General features: G+C 46.2%; 1 protein-coding gene and 1 long non-coding RNA gene across 6 annotated transcripts in view; one reads left to right on the forward strand and one right to left on the reverse strand.

Annotated features, from left to right (window-relative positions):
• The window catches only part of LOC142256997 (uncharacterized), a 117,181-nt gene that overhangs the window by 81,963 nt on the left and 14,903 nt on the right, over nt 1-20,315 (forward strand). The window lies entirely within an intron of this gene.
• The window catches only part of GRAMD1A (GRAM domain containing 1A), a 94,401-nt gene continuing 74,536 nt past the window's right edge, over nt 451-20,315 (reverse strand). For all 5 annotated transcript variants that reach the window (XM_075329036.1, XM_075329035.1, XM_075329037.1 and 2 more), the window contains 10 exons: nt 15,769-15,973; nt 13,626-13,781; nt 11,478-11,596; nt 10,867-11,006; nt 10,455-10,558; nt 9,773-9,949; nt 8,705-8,789; nt 7,991-8,098; nt 7,556-7,676; nt 451-5,596 (listed from right to left, as the gene is read on the reverse strand). In XM_075329036.1, the coding sequence (XP_075185151.1) occupies nt 5,507-5,596; nt 7,556-7,676; nt 7,991-8,098; nt 8,705-8,789; nt 9,773-9,949; nt 10,455-10,558; nt 10,867-11,006; nt 11,478-11,596; nt 13,626-13,781; nt 15,769-15,973 (1,305 nt within the window). In that variant the 3' untranslated portion in view covers nt 451-5,506. The remainder of the gene's footprint in view (nt 5,597-7,555; nt 7,677-7,990; nt 8,099-8,704; nt 8,790-9,772; nt 9,950-10,454; nt 10,559-10,866; nt 11,007-11,477; nt 11,597-13,625; nt 13,782-15,768; nt 15,974-20,315) is intronic.

Here is a 20,315-nt window from a genome sequence, read left to right on the forward strand (position 1 = left end):
ATCCTCCTGGGCAGTACCACCACAGAGGGTGGAGTTGGGATCCTCCTGGTCAGTACCACGTTAGTGGGTGGAGTTGGTTCTGCCCAGGAGGATCCCACCTCAGTGGGTGGCGTTGGGATCCTCCTGGACAGTACCACCTCGGTCGGTGGAGTCGGGATCCTCCTGGGCAGTACCACCTTGGTGGACGGAGTCTGGATCCTCCTGGGCAGTACCACCTTGGTGGACGGAGTCTGGATCCTCTTGGGCAGTACCACCTTGGTGGATGGAGTCTGGATCCTCCTGGGCAGTACCACCTTGGTGGATGGAGTCTGGATCCTCCTGGGCAGTACCACCTTGGTGGGTGGAGTTTGGATCCTCTTCGGAAGTTCCACCTCGGTGGGTGGATTCACATCCTTATTCAGGGGTGTGCACTACAAGTGTAGAATTTAAAGGACCATACAAACCACAGAGGAAAGTTTGCAATGACTTTTAATAAATATTAGCAGGTTGACAAAATATTCACACACAGTGTATTTCAAGTCTATCTAAACCTGCACCGCCTGGGGCTAGAAGAACTGCAGGAGACAAAAGGGAAGGGGCAAAACTTCAATCTAGCCTTACGTAATGAACGAGACTACTGAAATTAGTACTGAAATTCCCAAATCAGTCAAGTTATCCCCCAAAACTGATCCTAGGGGGCGGTCTATAATAGTCATGGGGTTACTGATGGACCTCTATGAGACTGAGGTTGACACAAATATCCAAGAACCCAACTGTGCCTGAAAATGGCCAAACGCTCCTCAAATCGTCAAACTAAACCCAGCCCCTCTGTATACAACCACACCCCAAAACTAATATATTCAGAGTAACACCCTTAAAGTGACAGTACATGGATTTGTGCAAAAATACATTAATACAGTGTGAAAAGGAGCTGGTAAGGTGGCTATTGAAGACTATAGATACTACATGACCGGTACCCGTTTATCTTCAATATCCTAGAGAAAGAGAGCGCTAAGAGGTTCAACTAATATAAGAGTTCTTCACACAATAGAGGTGCCATCATCTCACTAATAGATTGTTTGCTGGTCAGGGTCACTATGAGGAACCATTTGGCTTGTACAAAGCCGAATCAGAGACCTGATAGCGCCTTAGAACAAAGCCAAACGTGACCGGTTTATCTTATTGTAGCACCCAGCAGCAAAATGGTTAAAAGGTAAATCGTTACATTGTAATTCTTTTATGGTTATTCTTAAAAGGGGAACTTCACTCAGCATCAGGTTCTCATTGTATAATAATCCACAGAACGTAGTGGATTCTTGGATGTTTCCATGGTCCGGGGATCTCAATTCACTTCCTCTATAACAGGTCAGGGCCAATGGGATAGAACGTTTGTAGGGTCAATATGGAATTGGAAGCTGAAGGCGTAACCTATATCGAGGAGTGGTGCTGCCAATCGTATTACCAAAGTAGTCATCAGTAGAAGATTTCTTCTCATTCGCTAATGGAAACATAGTTGATAAGATGACAACCCTGAAGCTGAGTGAAGTTTCTATTTTAATTTGGCTGCAATACCTTAGGATAGGTCTTAACTTTTGAGTGATATTTTTTGGCATGCCAAACCTAAGGAGTGCCATTATTAATACTAATGTACTTCTTACATTCATATGCCAAATGCTAAATGAAGCCTGTAGACCTAAACTAGTAGATCAAACACTTGAAGACCAAAGCTTGTAAGCCTTGGTTACTTGACAGAGCCTTACACTTCAACTTAGGATTTTTAAGCCACGGTGTTCGAAACTTAATCAATTAACCAAGAACTGAAAGCTTTGTTCTAAAAGCTGTGGTCTCCAAGCAATGGTTGTCAAGCTTTGACAGCCAAGACCTATAGACCGAAGCTTGTAGGCATTGACTAATTGACCAAGAAAAGAAGACTAGTTTGAAGATCAAGTATTGTCCTTCAAGTCTTTGAACCCTGGTCAAATACTCAGTCAAAAAGCTTGGATCTAAAAGACTTGTTCAAATGTATCAAGAAGACGGCAAGCTCAATGGTCTACAAGCCTTGGTCAACTAGCCTTATCTTTACATCTTGGTCATTAAGGCTTGATAATCAAGATGTAAAGATGAAGGATAGCTGACCAAGTCTTCTTCTGGACTTTTTGAAATGCTAGAAAAAGGCTTTTAGACCAAGCAAGAAGACAACTAGTTCAGTGGTCTACAAACCTCGGTCAACTAGCCTTCATCTTTACATCTTGGTATCTTGGTTATCAAGGCTTGAAGACCATGGTGCAAAGACTAACACTTGTTGACCAAGGCTTGTAGACCACTGAGCTCATAGTCTTGATAGCTCTAAAAGCCTTGTTCCAAAATAATAAGAAGATGTTCTTACTTATCTACAAGCCTTGGTTAGCTAGCCTTAACCAAGATGCAAAAGATGAAGGCTTGTTGACCAAAGCTTGTAGTCCACTGAGCATGTCTTCTTGATATGTCAGAAAAAGACATTTTAGACCAGTCAAGAATAAAACAAGCTCAATGTTCTACAAGCTTTGGTCAACAAGCCTTCGTCTTTGGATCTTGGTCTTCAAGCCTTTATAACCAAGATATAAAAGATGAAGGCTAGTTGACCAAGGCTTGTAGAACACTAAGCTTGTCATCATCTTGATTGGTTTAAAAGCTTTGTTCTAACATATCAAGAAGATGTGCTCAATAGTCTACAAGCCTTAGTCAACTAGCCTTCATTTTTACATCTTGATTATGAAGGCTTAAAAGGCCAAGTTGCAAAGATGAAGGCTTTTTACCAAATCTTGTAGACCACAGAGCTGATTGTCTTCTTGATTGGTCTAAATAACTTTGTTGTAACATATGAAGAACATGTGCTAAATGGTCGTCAAGCCTTGGTCAACTAGCCTTAGTCTTTGCATCTTGGCTATCAAGGCTTGAAGACCATGATACAAAGACGAAGACTTGTGGAGCACTGTTGTAACCCACTGAGCTCGTCGTCTTCTTCATTGGTCTAAAAGCTTTGTTCTACCATATCAAGAATATATGCTCAATGGTCTACAAGCCTTGGTTGACTAGCCTTAGCCTTTGCATCTTGGTCAACAAACCTTGATGACCAAGATGCCAAGAAAAAGGCCAGTTGACCAAGGTTTGTAGACTATTGAGCTGGTCCTCTTCTTGATCTATTAGAACACGGAAATGCCATAATCTCTGGCTTGCATGCCAACATAACAGGTATCAGTTTCTTCCATATTTTATGAAAATACAGTCTGGTGAGGTATTTTACACACAAATGGCCACCAATGGGTCCGGCCCATCATCGCATCTCTTCCTACCTCTATCATATACATTCAAGCACAAACACAACTTGGAGTTCTGGCAGTGACTTTGGGTTCTGCAGAGAGGACCCAGCCCGAATATGCAGCATTGATGAAGTTAATCGAGAATACTTTGCAGGCATTTGACAGGAATAATAAATTAAACACAAAAAGGTCATCTGCGTTCCAGCAAAATAAATTAACATTGGTCGAAATAATACAAGAAGGGACAGGGATGAACCAATATTTACTGGTTACAATAGAGGCTCCCTCGTCAAATTTAAAGTGACACCTACAGTGGAGGCAGCTATCTTGTCGGTGAGGGGGGATATCTTCACGTGTTTTCATGAAGGTGCTCTCGCTAGTCAAGTTCTACTAAGGGTGGCAGGTGGGTCTCTACCTCTGATTCCCGAAAACCAAGAACTGCATCCAGCACAATTCTCAAAAAATGGAAACGTGCAGAAGTGATCAGTGTAAACAAATGGTGGCATGGGCGTCCATCGACTACAATATGTTCCACCAACCCTGTGCAGGGAGTAGAAGGTGAAATGCTGCAGCTTTCCAGCCTCAAAACAACTGGAAATGGGTTCCCACCAGCAAGAACCCCCACAGTTAGCTTTTTGGTGGAGGATCCAAAGAGTTTTTTAGCTGCATGAAGAGGTTACATTTCAGGGTTAATGTAGGCGAATGGCACTGGTGCAAAATTCTATAGCCAATAGTAATTCCTTAAATATTAATGTGTTTGATACAACATGGGTGGAGAGTTCCTTTCTGTTGTCAAAGTGACATTGACGGTTGCTTTAAAATTTGGATTAAATGCATCCAAATCTGTTGAGCATAAATATCTGTAGAAGCAACATCCCGATGAAACACAAATACTCATTAAAAATGACTATAGTGTTTTTCACCCTTGTGTACTAAGGGAGCTAAGTTCATATCCCTCAGATTACAGCTGCTTTGGGATTAAAAATGACTATAATGCTTTTCCCCGTGTGTACTTGGGGGGCTAAAGTTCATAACCCTCAGATTACTGCAGCTTCGGGATTAAAAATGACTATAGTGCTTTTCACCCATGTGTACTAAGGGAGCTAAGTTCATATCCCTCAGACTACTGCCACTTCCGATCTGTAGGTAAAAGTTCCACACTAAAAATGTTGCAATAGAAAAAAGGATCAGAAAACATGGTAATAAGAGGCATTCGTTCTTCTAAAGAAGAGGCCATACCATAATAACATAAATAAATACCTAAATATTCTAGACGGCAATAGGTTTTCTATGGAAAATATGAAATACTAGCGGTTTCAGCTAGGGATAACATTCAAAAGGACTGCAATGGAGGCACTCGGAGTTCAGTTCTCAGCATTAACGCAAAGTGTTTTCTACAACTAACATCTCGATATGACTCTACATTCTCTTGAATACGGGGTGGGGGAGGGGAGGGGGGCTTTTGATTTGTTAGCAGGAATGTGTTCATGGTCAAAGGTTAGAATCACAGTGCTGATTTGGAGTTATTAAGACGACCCCTGGGCCAGACTGTAAGAATCTAATCTAGAATTAGAAAAATCCTCAAAACATAACGGCATTATGTAATGGTGCCCCATACACCCCCATTTTAAGGGCAATCCCTTAAAGTCACGATGAAAGTTTGCTTGGAGTGCCATACTATGGAGAAAACCAAAAAGGCAAGTTTCAGGTAGTTATGTAGGTCCGTGTTGAAGGAATGCCAAAATCTGCATGATGGGAAACCTGCCCCACAGCAATCGCGGCGTTCCATACTGTCCATGCCATTTCATATCAAAAAGGTTACTCTTCTAAATAGATCACATGAGACTTCACCTACATCCACAATTCGATAAAGTTCTTAATCTTATTCAAAATTCTTCGACAAAAAAAACAAACAAAAAAAGTTCCCTTTGATACTTTAGATCTTTAAATAGCGGTGAGACATTGATGTACTCTCATCTAGAGAGTAACCACTCTCCCCGGACTGAAGCTTATCGTACGTCTCATCATCAAGTAGCCTTGTACCCCAGTAACTGTTCTTGAAGGGAAATAGTATCCAGCCCTCCATTCTCTAGAGCAAGATGCCGGCTAGGAGGCAAGGTCACCAAACTCGTCTTCGAGAGCAAATCGTCTTCCAGGATCTGCTCGGTGGATGGTCGCCTCCTCGACAGAAATGTCCTATAGGAAATATGTAATGAGATGATCGTGGGTCATGACAGCGCGTCTTCTTCTTGAGTTGGTGCGTTGGAGTCATCATTCACCAACACCCCTTGTTGTAGTCTCTGCAGGGAGGATCTCATCTGAAAAAGATGAAGGAACATTGGGCTTCTTAGATTTGGTCAAAATTGATCTTTTTCCCCAAGTCTAATGCCGACCTTAGACATTAGAGGACTTATGGCTAAAAAAAATGCTTTGGGTTGTTGTTTGGCTACCAGCTGTCTCTCCCTTGGATTGGAACACTTGTTCAGCCGAGTGTTCACGTTCCCCATGAGAAAGCCGCTGATAGACCTCTACACAGCTGGCTCATCTCTGGCAAAACAAAGCAAATAGACAGTCCAAGGTTAGACATGTCCGATCAACATCTACCCTGACGATCAGTTGGCTGGCACCCTAGGCACATTAGTGTGTTGGCAAAACTCATCAACATCAGCACATTCAGACAACATTGGTCTAATGTATATTAGGGGTCTTACGTCATTTGGAACCCATAATGTCATCTTCCAGTCTCATCACCATTCATGCTCCCTTTGTCATCAACAACCTCAGTTGAGAACACCACCGAATCCATCCATTTCCAAAATCCCTTTAAAAGGCACTAGCAACTATTACAACCAGGTCTGATAATATATGTTCCATAGTATTACAAGCCAGCCATGAAGTGACTTTATAACCAGGAAAGGATTGGTCCATCAGGTCAAGAGCTGTACTAGACCATTGGTCCATCAAGTCAAGAGCAATAATGGACGAGATTGGTCCATCAGGTCAAAAGCAATAATGGACGGGATTGATCGATCCGGTCAAGAGCAATAATGGACGGGATTGGTCCATGGGGTCAAGAGCAATAATGGACAGGATTGGTCCATGGGGTCAAGAGCAATAATGGACGGGATTGGTCCATAGGGTCAAGAGCAATAATGGGATTGGTCCATGGGGTCAAGAGCAATAATGGACAGGATTGGTCCATTCGGTCAAGAGCAATAATGGACAGGATTGGTTCATCCGGTCAAGAGCAATAATGGACAGGATTGGTCCATCAGGTCAAGAGCAATAATGGACAGGATTGATCCATCAGGTCAAGAGCAATAATGGACAGGATTGATCCATCAGGTTGAGAGCTGTAATAGACCATTGGTCCATCAGACCAAGAGCAATAATGGACGAGATTGGTCCATGGGGTCAAGAGCAATAATGGATGGGATTGGTTCATCAGGTCAAGAGCAATAATGGACGGGATTGGTCCATCAGATCGAGAGCTGTATTAGACCATTGGTCCATCAGGCCAAGAGCAATAATGGGCGGGATTGGTCTATCAGGTCCAAGCTGCTCTTCGTTAGTGAGATAGACCCTTCTATGGTGCCTTTCCAATGGGTCACACGAAGATGAGTTGCCGAGTCAAGACAGACCCGTTAGCTATCATTCATTGAGTTAACTCATTCCACCAAGTTGCTTTCCAGCTCCTTATTGTCCACATTGCCTAATTCTGTACCGGCTACCATAATGAGAGCAATCTAGATCAAATTTGCAATAACCCCGATTGAAAGGGTCAAATAAGTTACTATTTGGTTGGGCTGGTATTTGCTCCATGAAAAAGTAATGAGCCACCATCGCCCACCATTGTCTCCCACGGCTTCTCCTCCCTCGGATACCATCTGTCACTCTTCTTCATGTGACTCTGATCTAGCTTTTCTTTCCCCTTTAGTTGGTGGGAAAATTGACATTTTTGAAGAAGTGACTCATGAGACGTGGTTATTCTGGAATCTAAATCTAATACAACAAGAATTAAAAATAACATTTCTCAGGTGATTCACATTTATTAAATTATTAGATTTCACCAGAATATTAAATCTCTTTTCTCCTAACATTAATGGTGTGAAGTTTGGAAAAGTGATTTTTAGAGGAGGGTTTCTTGCCCCCATTATGAGGGATGAAGCCTTCTCATGACTGGTAAATAATCCCGGTGGTCACAAGTCGCCAACTAAAAAGGAGTCATCTAGGTCAAAAGGTCAAAGTCTCACCCGTCCTCCATGACCCGCGCTCACCTCGTCCAGCAGTTGTACCGACGTCCGCAGCGTTTGCTTCCATTTCTGGACCTCCGAACTGTGGAAACGTTTCTGAAGCTCAAGTATTTCTGCCCAATCTGATGACGTCTGAGGGAACCTCCTAGGAATATAAGACGTTATTGTCCCTTAGGATACCATTAGAAGTGGGCTGTGACCATGGGGTTGATGGGCTCGGGGTTATTTATGGGGGTCTTTGCTATATGTAAGAGGAGCTTATCGAAGAGCACTTTTCCCAAGGTCCACAAGAAAGTGGAGCTCTAAAATTTTTAGCAAATTTTCCTCTATTGAAAGATTTATAAACTGATACATATCCATACAAACGTAGAATCCACAGGAGGAAGTCTGGTACCTTATCGTATAGGACGTAAGATTATTGTAAAATGAAACGTTCTGGGGTCCACGAGGAATACTTACCCTTGGGACACAGCGTAACTCTGCCACGTCTGGAAGGTCCGAGCCGTATGTTCCAGAGACCACAAGCGGTAGAAGAGCATCATGTTGAGAACCACCAGGACTAACAACCTGTGAGAAGATTGGGATCAACAAGAAGTTGAGGTCAAAGCAAAATCCAAAGACCTTTCCTTCCTTCGTAGAAGGAGATGACTGTTGACGTTACATGAACACCAATGGTCCAGGAGACCGGTGGACACTATGTCCCACCATGTACCGGCTGTAGCTAGAACGATTCATGCAATTAAGAACATTCGGAGAAAGTCTGGGAATTGGAAAGATTTCGTTATAATGCAAGTCCAATTTATTGCAAAGGGTTAACCCATGGTATGGACGATGCATCAAGAATTCTCCATTGAGTAGATCTTCTGCTACAGGTCTGTGGTTTACAATGGACTCCTAACATAATGCCAAGAAAACATCATAGGAATAGATATAAGCCCACACATTGCGTCACTGACACCACCAAGACAGCAGCACAGTCATCCAGCTCTATTTCAACACCGTGGTGTCACCATGGTGAGGACTGGACCATAGATGTTCTCCCGGAAGACGCCCAGCCTTGTAGAATAGAAATGGTACACCGCCAACGCACACAGATGACCTTGATTCTAGAAGCATTTGTCTGATCGCTCGCCCGCGGTGCGTAGGTAGTAGGTAGGTGGATACGTTACTCACACAATGGTGATGATGAAAAGAGCCGTGGGGATGTTCTGCGAGGTTCCTCTGTCGGAAAGGTGGGAGAGCTGAGAGGAGATGCTGCCTGTGGTGGGAAGATGGAGCGAGGGGGTGAGAAGATGAGTGCAAATATCAAGTGGGACTTTTGTTGACTCAATTACATTTTGGAAAAGTTCATCACTAGAGCGTGTTCACACTGAAGATTTTCCACTCCAAAAACCTCAATCAAATCATGTTTTTTTTACCTCTTCATCATAAAGATTTAGATGGTTCATAGACACAGGGTGGGCACTTACGGTGGGGTTTCAGGAGAAGCTGCTCCATTACTCAAACATTTAGACTATCAATGGACACAGGGTGGGCACTTAAGGTTGGGTCTCGGGAGAAGATCCTCCATAAGTAAAATAGCCAACATCATCTCTCCCGAATTATCACCTGGATACAGTAACTATATCTGTCACTTCCGATAGATTAATCTCCCATCATAAACCCAACAGAGATAAATCTTCAGAAAGATACTAATCACCCGTATGATGAGGATGGAGATAGAAAGTGATTCTCAGATGACTTATAGAACCTGTGCCCTCGTATCTGGTCCTGCAGATCCCAATTGAGGTGGGCAATATAAGTAGTCCTCATAAAAGAGAGCATACGACTTACATAAGCGATTGATGTGGTGTCATATACAGTGAGGAGGACCACGAATGGCCAAGGGATGGAAAACCACAGAGGATCATGGGGAGAGGTCACAAGCAATGATGGATTTGGATCTTTGATATCTAAAAATTCGGAAAAGCTCAGCCTTCAAATGAAAAATGGAGCCTCACTCTCCATAGGTTTATTATTATGCTAGAACTTGGGCCCTTTAGAAGATCCTCTGGTGGCCCCCCATAACTTTACATTGACCCTTAATGTGTTAGTGGTGGAATCTACTTTTTGCTCTAGTGATACCTTTCTAAGGATGGCTGGATCAAAGACCAATCGGGTCCAAAGAAGTGGAGATTACCCTTCAATAACGGTCTTCAAACAATGTATACATTGTTTCCATTCTTGCTCTTATTTTCCTACCTGATGTCCTGGAGTGACGGTTCACCCGCACATTGTCCAGGGGTGGATTGACCGTGCTCAGAGAGTCTACGTGATGGTTCTTCCAGCTCAGCGTCCGCTTTCTACGCCGTAATGTTGGCTTTTCTCGGACTCCCAGCTCATCCACGCAGGATTGTTCTAACTTGACCATGGCATCCGCTGAGAGAGGGGCGAAAAGCAGAGAAACAAGTCCATAAGAAGATATCAAAATGGGTAATAGCGGTCAAGACCAATTGGGCTCCTGGCACATTAGTATTTCCCAGGTGCTATTTTGAGGGTGTAGATGGTACAGTATAGCGGCACGATAAGAGCTGTACAGATGAAGAAGAGAGGATGAACCAACAGGGCTGAGCAAAAGGATTGTCTTGGTTGTAGACCAAACACAAGGCTCAAGGCATGCCATGGCCTTCAGATTGGTTCCTCTAAAGCCTTCATAGATGTTTCCACAGTCAATAGCTAAGGGGAATAAGGCCAATCTGAGATGTATCTCTCCAAATTGGTACCTGGTGCCATAGGGATAGGTAAATGTCCAAAGTTAAGAGAAGGTTCCCTTACAAGTGACTGGTACGACACTATGGGTTGTCCTAAATCTATTATGGTCTACAAGGTAGTAAGAGTCCATCTATAGTGTATCAAGGTCAACTTCACCAGGATTGTAACATACCGAGCTGTCTGAAGTGCTCCTCCATGCCGCTCCAGGAGTTCTTCTCTATAATGCCTCGTACCAGACTCCACGGCTGCTTCCGGTAACAGATCTCGGAGGAAACCCTACAACGCAACGGTCAGAAGATCATTAATGGAGCCAACTATATAGAAGGTTAATGGCTCCTAAACAAGGACTAAAGAGTTGTGCCGAGATCTCCTATGACTATTTTTGGAAATATAGGTTTCTACGAAGAAGCTGTCAGACTCCTCATCCTTCTCGAGTTGTCAGTCACATTGTGTGGGGGCAGAGTGAGGGGGCTCAAAAGAGAAGCAACAAAGGGTGGGAGTGATGAGGGGGCACACGTGGAGCTGTCAGTCTACCGAAGTGAGGGGGACAAAAAGCTGACATTTAGGAGGTGAGGGAGCGGTACCTGAGGCGCGCTTTACTCTTGGTCACACTGGTGATACAGTATCGATGAGCGGTGTAAAAATAATCCTGGTAAGGAATGCCTTGTGTGACCACCTGCGAGTCCAGGAGGCACAGAGACCCCTTCAGAGAGTACGTCAACGTCTACAAAGAAACACAAAGATACAGTAACTTCTCCCATCTAAAAGGTTCATAATAGACCATTATAGTATATTCTAGTACATAGAGGCAGTATTATAGTAGTTATAGTCTTGTATATAGAGGCAGTATTATAGTAGTTATATTCTTGTACATAGGGGGCAGTATTATAGTAGTTATATTCTTGTACATAGGAGCAGTATTATAGCAGTTATATTCTTGTATATAGGGGCAGTATTATAGTAGTTATATTCTTGTACATAGGGGCAGTATTATAGTAGTTATATTCTTGTACATAGGGGCAGCATTATAGTAGTTATATTCTTGTACATAGGGGGCAGTATTATAGTAGTTATATTCTTGTACATAGGGGCAGTATTATAGTAGTTATATTCTTGTATATAGGGGCAGTATTATAGTAGTTATATTCTTGTATATAGGGGGCAGTATTATAGTAGAATCACACTCCTGTCTCACCTGGGTCTCCACAGCGGGGGCAGTTTTTGGCCCCAACGGGTTATTGATAGGAATGGTATAGTTGATGACTCGAGACTGTTTTCCGCTGCTGTCGGGGGCCCAGGGATTCACCACAACATCTGTAGGGAGTATATAAGGAGGGGGTCAAAGATGTCATAGACCACAGCTTCAAGCCATCACAAACCTGATTGGTAAATCCTCCAAAAAAATCAGGGCATCAAAGGCAAAATCCGGCAGTGTCCTGTAAGACAGATCACTCACGTCTCACAGTCTTCATGGGAGCAAGGTCCTCATTACTTTGTGGAATATTAAGCAATGACAGACGAAAAGTGCGACCCTGCCGAGTCCCGGACAAAACAGGTCTCATGTGATGCAGCGTTTCGGGTGGACACGCTCCGTCCTCTGTGTGTATTATCATGGGCCAGCGGAACCACTTTATACACACTACTTATTATAGATACAATGTTGCCAATTTGTATCAAAATGTATCAATATTTAAAATTTCCAATAATAAAACAGATCGTACAGATACATTTACAGATCACAGAATTTGGCACAATTATTTTTATCTTTGCTGTCGCTTCCAACTAAAAAGAAAATATGGATTCAGCATCAAACGGATATCAAATGTTGGATCCTGATTCAAGATTGCCCAATATTCACGTATCAACTATTTAATTACCACAGAATTTGTCAGCTTCAGTAGAGAAGATTCACCTGACTTTCTTTAATCTTTCATTTGAAGCATAAAACAAAACAAAAAAAAAAAGGATTTTTGGTACTCACCTTAAAATCTCTCTCATAGCCTTCAGTCAAGGAGACACAGAAAGGTGACGTCTACTGCCACCTGGAGGCTGATGCTTATAATACACCTTAAAAAATAGCTCCGCAGCCTAAACTAACCAGCACCAAAGCTACTCAGTAAGGAAATCAGCAGAAAAAGCAAAAAGAACAGAACAGGAAGGAAAGAACAGAACAGGAAGGAAAGAACAATCTCCCCGAGAAGAAAACAAATGCACACTGGAAAGGGTAACTAAAGCAGGGTGCTGTGTTCCCCAATAAAGGATACTAGAAACAGATTTTATGATAGGTACCAAAAATCCTCATTTTTTGGCTGCTTTATTGGGCGACACAGTGACCAGGAGGCATCCTAAAGCAATCCCGGGGGTGGGAAAGAAAAGGGGAGAAAAGAAAGAAAGGGGAGAAAAGAAAGAAAGGGGAGAAAAGAAAGAAAGGGGAGAAAAGAAAGAAAGGGGAGAAAAGAAAGAAAGGGGAGAAAAGAAAGGGGAGAAAAGAAAGAAAGGGGAGAAAAGAAAGAAAGGGGAGAAAAGAAAGGGGAGGAAAGAAAGGGGAGGAAAGAAAGGGGAGGAAAGAAAGAAAGAAATTAGCTCATATTGTAACAAAGCATAAACATGTCTGAAGTTCAGAATCTGCCTCTTATGTGACCTCAAGTGAAGTGGAGTAGTTTGGTGCCGGGAGTGGAGTAGTTTGGTGCCGGGAGTGGAGTAGTTTGGTGCCGGGAGTGGAGTAGTTTGGTGCCGGGAGTGGAGTAGTAGACTATTCATTTTTTACGGTGTATTATTAGTGCCAGCCTGCAGGTGGCAGCAGACTTCCCCCATGGCTTCTGTGTCCCATAAATTACTGCAACTCGAGGTTTTTTCAATCTTCCAACTTGACATTATGCAACCGTAAGACTTCACTGAACATTGTAATTTCTATGTATTTTTATGACCATTGTTATTACTGGGAGTGTAAATATTATGTATTTTGATACAATATTGCAAAAACATTTGTGAGAGAAACGGTCATGTCCTCGCAGAATTTGGGGTCACTCTGGACCTGCACCGGGTAACACTCGGCCTCCTCGCGGTGGTCACGGTCACCGCTCCCGACATATTCAGTGAAGAAGGAGGGTCTTGGCCCCATGAAGGCTGCGAGATGTGAGTTGTCCATCTATGCAGAAGCCACCGGATTTTGCATTTTTTTACAACTTACACAGCTGCCAACAGCCCCAAATATGCCCACGTGTCCGGTGTGCCATGTAGAGGGGGCGGCACCGGGCAGAGTCGGGTCAGATTGGGTTTTGCACATTGTAGGTAAATTATCGGCTCAATACGTGGAGGAGACATATAAAGCATGGCCGCCGACCTGTGAACTTCCTCAGCTCCATGAATTCGCTCATGAAGCGGGTGTCGGAGGTCAGCGCCTGCTGCAGCCGCTCCGCACTGATGTGATACACAGCGTTGATGTGCAGGCGGCCCGGCAGGTCGGAGGTCAGAGCGTCTTTACCGAGGCTGACAGCTTCTGAAATACAAGAGAAAGATGGAGTTACATCATGGACGCTCTGTATACAGGGATTATACAGCTATAGATTACTAGTGGAAAGGCAACTACAAGTCCCAGAATAACCTGCAGAAGCCAATAGGAGCGGAGTAGTATGGAAAGGAAAAGGCCCTGCAGGGGGCAGTATCGAAGGTGGCACTATTACTAGTGGGCACCACAGAGGCAGTATTGCAGGCAGCACGGTTATTAGTAGACACCACAGGAGGGCAGTATTGGAGGCAGCACGGTTACTAGTGGGCACCACAGGGGGGCAGTATTGGAGGCAGCACGGTTACTAGTGGGCACCACAGGGGGGCAGTATTGGAGGCAGCACTGTTACTAGTGGACACCACAGGGGGGGGGGGGAATATTGGAGGCGGCACGTTACTAGTGGCGGCACGGTTACTAGTGGACGCCCCAGAGGGGGGACGGGGATATGGCGGGGGGGGGGGGGGGGGGGGGGGGAGTATTGGAGGCGGCACGTTACTAGTGGCGGCACGGTTACTAGTGGACGCCCCAGAGGGGGGGCGGGGGGATGGGGGGAGTATTGGAGGCGGCACGTTACTAGTGGGCACCACAGGGGGGCAGTATTGGAGGCAGCACGGTTACTAGTAGACACCACAGGGGGGGGGGGTTCGGAGTATTGGAGGCGGCACGTTACTAGTGGGCACCACAGGGGGGGGGGGCAGTATTGGAGGCAGCACGGTTACTAGTGGGCACCACAGGGGGGCTGTATTAGAGATGGCACGGTTACTAGTGGGCACCACAGGGGGGCTGTATTGGAGGCAGCACGGTTACTAGTGGGCACCACAGGGGGGGCAGTATTGGAGGCAGCATGGTTACTAGTGGGCACCACAGGGGGGCAGTATTGGTAGCAGCCCGGTTATTAGTGTGCACCACAGGGGGGCAGTATTGGTAGCAGCCCGGTTATTAGTGGGCACCACAGGGGTGCAGTATTGGAGGCAGCACGGTTACTAGTGGGCACCACAGGGCGGCAGTATTGGAGGCGGCACAGTTACTAGTGGGCACCACAGGGGGGGCAGTATTGGAGGCAGCATGGTTACTAGTGGGCACCACAGGGGGGCAGTATTGGTAGCAGCCCGGTTATTAGTGTGCACCACAGGGGGGCAGTATTGGTAGCAGCCCGGTTATTAGTGGGCACCACAGGGGTGCAGTATTGGAGGCAGCACGGTTACTAGTGGGCACCACAGGGCGGCAGTATTGGAGGCGGCACAGTTACTAGTGGGCACCACAGGGGGGCAGTACTGGATGTGGCATGGCTGTTAATGGGCACCACAGAGGCAGTATTGGAGGTGCCACGATCTCTAGTGGGCACCACAGGGGGGCAGTATTGGAAGAGTCACGGTTTTTAGTGGGCACCACAGCGGGGCAGTGAAGAAGAGTTCACAGGCATTACACAAGAGAGGATTCTCTACTGTTCGAGCGGTGGGCTCTGCAGGTAGAGTTGTCAAACAGAACTCATAAAAATAGATCAAAACATGGCCTGGGCATCTTCCCATGATGTCGGCAGCGGACGGTCCCGTCCTCGGAGCGGCAGACTCTCCTGCATCCCTGGATTTGCCTACAGCCGCTGAGCACAATCCCTGCCGGCTGCGATCAGACACAACCCTAATGCCATCACAATGATTGGCAGCCATGATCCCCGCGCTGCCTTCTCCGATCGGCCTCGTTATCCAGCGCCAGATGCTCAACATGAGAGCAATTAGTCAGTAATACAGCAGCGCTCGTGCTCCTCCGCCAGAGCCGACCTCGCTGCACCGCACCATGCCAGGGGTTTATACAGACCGAGCAGGTGACGTAGGGTGCGGGCGAGGCTTTCTGTACAGGGAAACCCTCTAATATCAGGGTACCATATAGGGTCTAACTGCAGGAGGGACGCAGCACATTTCTGAGCGCAGCTCTGGAGGAGAGTTATTACTCCCCCCCATATATCAGACGCTATTCTTACCCTCGTCCTGGGTGGAGCTCGGGGTGGAGTTGTTACTTGGATCCGTGGGAAGTTCTTCTCCAGGAAGAATATCCAGAGCTGGCAGAGAGTCCAGCAGCCCCGATCCGGCCATCTCCGAGAGCGGAGTCACAGTCTGACTGGAGGAAGCGTCCAACTGCGAGTCCGAGAGGACGTCCGACTGTTGTCCAGGCATGTCTTCTACTGGCTGGAAGAGAACATGATATAGTGGGCTACATATTAGTCACATGTTTTGGGGTAGTGCACTCCAGAAAACTGGCGCAGCACAAGAGAAGCTTTGGAGACTGATTATGGAGGATGTTAGACTAATATCAGTTGCGGAATGGAGAGCACAAGGTGATCGAGATGAGAGAGGAGATACAGGGTGGTGCAAAACTGTGGAGAGACGTTTATATTGTGTTCTGTAGTGGATGGACAATTAGTGCAATGACTGGCACAGAGTGGAGGCATCTGTGTAGCAGCTGGACAGAAACGACCCTGGCTCCTGCGTTCAGGACAGATTGGAGAAGAGAAAGTCTGGGCACAGATAGACCGGTCGGTAGAAAGTTGCACTAGTCCAGACGAGAAAGCATAAGAGTGCCATTAAGGGGGGTTTGTAGTTTCAAGATGAGAAATGGCCGGATTCTGGAAAGTTTTCAAGATGCAAGTGACGTGAGTAATTGTATATAGGGAATAAAAGGAAACTTCTGTGTCAAATATAACCCCAAGACATCAAGCATGCTGCTGGGGAGCAATGGCTGAGCCATCGAAAGTAACTGAAATATTGGGGCTAGGTCCGTTAGTAGAGGGAGGAAGCACGAGAAGTTCAGTTTTGGAGAGAGTCAGTTAGATAGAGATGATGTTAGAGACAGACAATCCCTGGTATTTTGTATTAAGGTGGAGGTGGAGGGGATGTCAGGAGACCAGGTGTAAGACAGTAAGAGGAGGAGGCCTAGGACTGAACCCTGAGGAACCCCCAACAATAAGAGGCGGCGGCCTAGGACTGAACCCTGAGGAACCCCCAACAGTAAGAGGAAGGGGCCTAGGACTGAACCCTGAGGAACCCCCAACAGTAAGAGGAAGGGGCCTAGGACTGAATCCTGAGGAACCCCAACAGTAAGAGGAGGGAACCTAGGACTGAACCCTGAGGAACCCCGACCGTAAGATAAGGCGGCCTAGGACTGAACCCTGAAGAACGCTGACAGTAAGAGGAGGGAGCTTAGGACTGAACCCTGAGGAACCCCAACATTAAGGGGAGAGGCCTAGAACTAAAACCTGAGGAACCCTGACAGTAAGAGGACTGGGCCTTGGACTGAACCCTGAGGAACCCCAACAGTAAGAGAAGGGGGCTAAGACTGAACCTTGACAGGAAGAGGAGGGGGCCTAGGACTGAACCTTGAGGTACCCTGACAGTAAGAGGAGGGGACTAAGACAGAACCTTGACAGGAAGAGGAGGGGGCCTAGGACTGAGCCCTGAGGAAGCCCAATAGTGAGAGGAGGGACCTAGGAGCCTAGGACTAAACACTGAGGAACCCCAACAGCAAGAGGAGGATGCCTACTGAATGGATCCATATCGATTTTACTATACGATGTGACAAAGTTTATTTGTACATATGTTGAAAAAAATAATGTCCTAGGTCCACCTATTTCAACAATTTGTGTTACTAATTTTGCCTTAATTTCCATTTTTATATCTGTGGTTAACCAGAATAACATATGTATAACATTTGCTATCAAAAATAAATCTTAAAAAGAAATAGATTGAGACACTGAGGAGCTAGTAAGCCTCAAATTCAATTGTTTTTCATTCGTGCATCTCATGAATTCTGATATGGTCGCTTCATCTCCAGACCATCTCAGTAGTACGCCATCGATGAAACGACCGTACCTGACTAGGAAGAGCACCCTGGTTCTGTAAGTAATATTTACTTACAGATCAAGGGTGCCTGTATGAGTGGAGCAAAATTTTTCACCTTCATTGAGAATTCTTTTTGTAGTCTGGGGGAGAAATTTTTTACATTTCCCCTTAATAATCAATGTATGAATCGCCTACTCAGGTATGGTCGGTACATCGATGACATTACTGGGATCGTCTAGAGATGAAGCGACCAAAGCAGAACTCATGCAATAAATAATAAAAAACAATTGAATTTGAGGCTTACCAGCTCCTCAGTGTCTCAATCTATTTCTTTTTAAGATTTATTTTTGATGAGGAATGTCATACAACAAAAGGGTTACTATTACTATTTACAGAAAACCCTGTGTTCAGTATTGCCATTCTGAGCGTACAGCCTCGGCCAATCCCTATGGAGAAATTTTGTAACATCCTAAAAAGTATTTCTACTAAAAACATTTATTAAATTGTGATACAACACGTTGTATAAAGCTACAATCTGCGCACAATGCAACTTCATGTATATCGGGTGCACGATTAGACGACTCGGTCAGGACTTGCTGACATAAAAAAACAATAATGTAATTAATACCCAATAATAAAAGATTAGTAAACTAAATACCAGGGTGCTTTGGTTTAAATTATCGTAATGATCTTATGAATGTATATATATATATATATTTTTTTTTTTATTTTTTTTTTATTTTTTGGTGTGATATGTTCTAGATCCTATGTATCAATGTTGCATATAATTCGTCGATGTAATCTCATCATGGCGAAGTGTTAAAGGGGTTTTAAATGTGAGGAGCAGAGGGTTAGTTACGATTAAGACTTTTTCAAGTTGAAACGCGTCAATCTTTTGCCCTTTTATGATGCTTCATCATCAATTGAAATAAAGATTTTTTTTATTGGAGAGGATACCGGCCACTTCTGCTGCATTGGGATTAGTCAGTAGAATGTGAGGAGCAGAACCGGATTATAAAGAGCCAAGAAGAGTCCGGTCTGTAGTCAGCAGCGCAGGTCTGGTCGAGGGATGTTTTCTTAAGGAAAGGGTTGTTCGAATGAAGGGGAAAGAGACAGAACGAAAGACAGAGGTTGAATGTGAGTGGAGACAGCCGAGGAGAGAGACTGGAGGAGATGGGAGGGAATAGGGTCACTGGTGGAGTGTAGCGCACACTCCCATGCCTCAGTGGGGCGCCGTTCTCCTCACCTGCCTGGCAGTCCCATGCATCCTGTTCCTGCCTTGGGGCCTACCACAGCCTCTGCCTGCTTCCGGGCCACACGCGAGATTTCTGGGAGTACCCGAAGGGTGAGCTTTTGGCCATGCCCCTTTCTTAAAGGCCCAACGTGCTATAACCCTGAAAGTGACCCTTGAGGTCAGCAATCACCCTGAAGGTACTTAAGGCACTCTTCCCTTAGGGTAGGTGCCTGAGCAACGGTGCCTATTCATAGTGTGTTGCTAGTTCTCAGGACCCGTACTAGTTACTGTGTCTAGTCCTGCATCACCTGTCTCAGTTACTTGTACCCGCTAATATGGGTTTCTTCCTAGAGTCTGCTGCAGCCACCACCTCCGGGCTGACACGCCTTGGCCTACCACCTCCGGGCTGACACGCCTTGGCCTACCACCTCCGAGTTGACACGCCGCGGCCTACCACCTCCGGGCTGACACGCCGCGGCCTACCACCTCCGGGCTGACACGCCGCGGCCTACCACCTCCGGGCTGACACGCCGCGGCCTACCACCTCCGGGCTGACACGCCGCGGCCTACCACCTCCGGGCTGACACGCCGCGGCCTACCACCTCCGGGCTGACACGCCGCGGCCTACCACCTCCGGGCTGACACGCCGCGGCCTACCACCTCCGGGCTGACACGCCGCGGCCTACCACCTCCGGGCTGACACGCCGCAGCCTACCACCTCCGGCTGACACGCCGCGGACAACCACCTCCGGGTTGACACGCCGCGGACAACCACCTCCGGGCTGACACGCCGCGGACAACCATCTCCGGGCTGACACGCCGCGGCCTACCACCTCTGGGATGACACGCCGCGGCCTACCACCTCCGGGATGACACGCCGCGGCCTACCACCTCCGGGCTGACACGCCGCGGCCTACCACCTCCGGGCTGACACCACCTCCGGGCTGCCACACGCCTAGGACACTATGTCCTGTTGCCACGTCCAGGATTCCTCGTATGTACAGTTACAAATGTGCAATCCATACTGGACTTCAGAGACTCTCCTATCCGTAAGAGCCCATGCCACTGATCCTGGCAGTCGTGCATTTAGGCCCCCAGGGGCTGTGCCTGATAGTCCATGTATAGGGGTTAGCTCGAGGTTTGTTTCTCCTGAGGGGGTTGAGTCCAGTGTATGGCCCAGTGGGTCTACTCCTGGACGCTCGCCGCCCCTTGGTGACCATAACATGGAGGTTGTAGGGCGAGAAGAAGCAAGGAGCCGGGTCACTTCTTCTGTTACCGCCTCGAGGTGCGGGAGGGAAGAGGAACCCAGCTCTGAGGGGATTCTGCCAAAATGTCTTGATAGACGTGTTTGGTTTCTTGTAGGAAATAAGTGGCAGATCGTCAGCGCTGAGGTTGGTGGCCGGGGTCTGCACTTTATGGCTCAGGAGGGAGTGGAAGGTATTGGATTGTCAGACAAAG

Source organism: Anomaloglossus baeobatrachus, chromosome 11, assembly GCF_048569485.1.
Source record: "Anomaloglossus baeobatrachus isolate aAnoBae1 chromosome 11, aAnoBae1.hap1, whole genome shotgun sequence".
Classification (NCBI taxonomy): Eukaryota; Metazoa; Chordata; class Amphibia; order Anura; family Aromobatidae; genus Anomaloglossus; species Anomaloglossus baeobatrachus.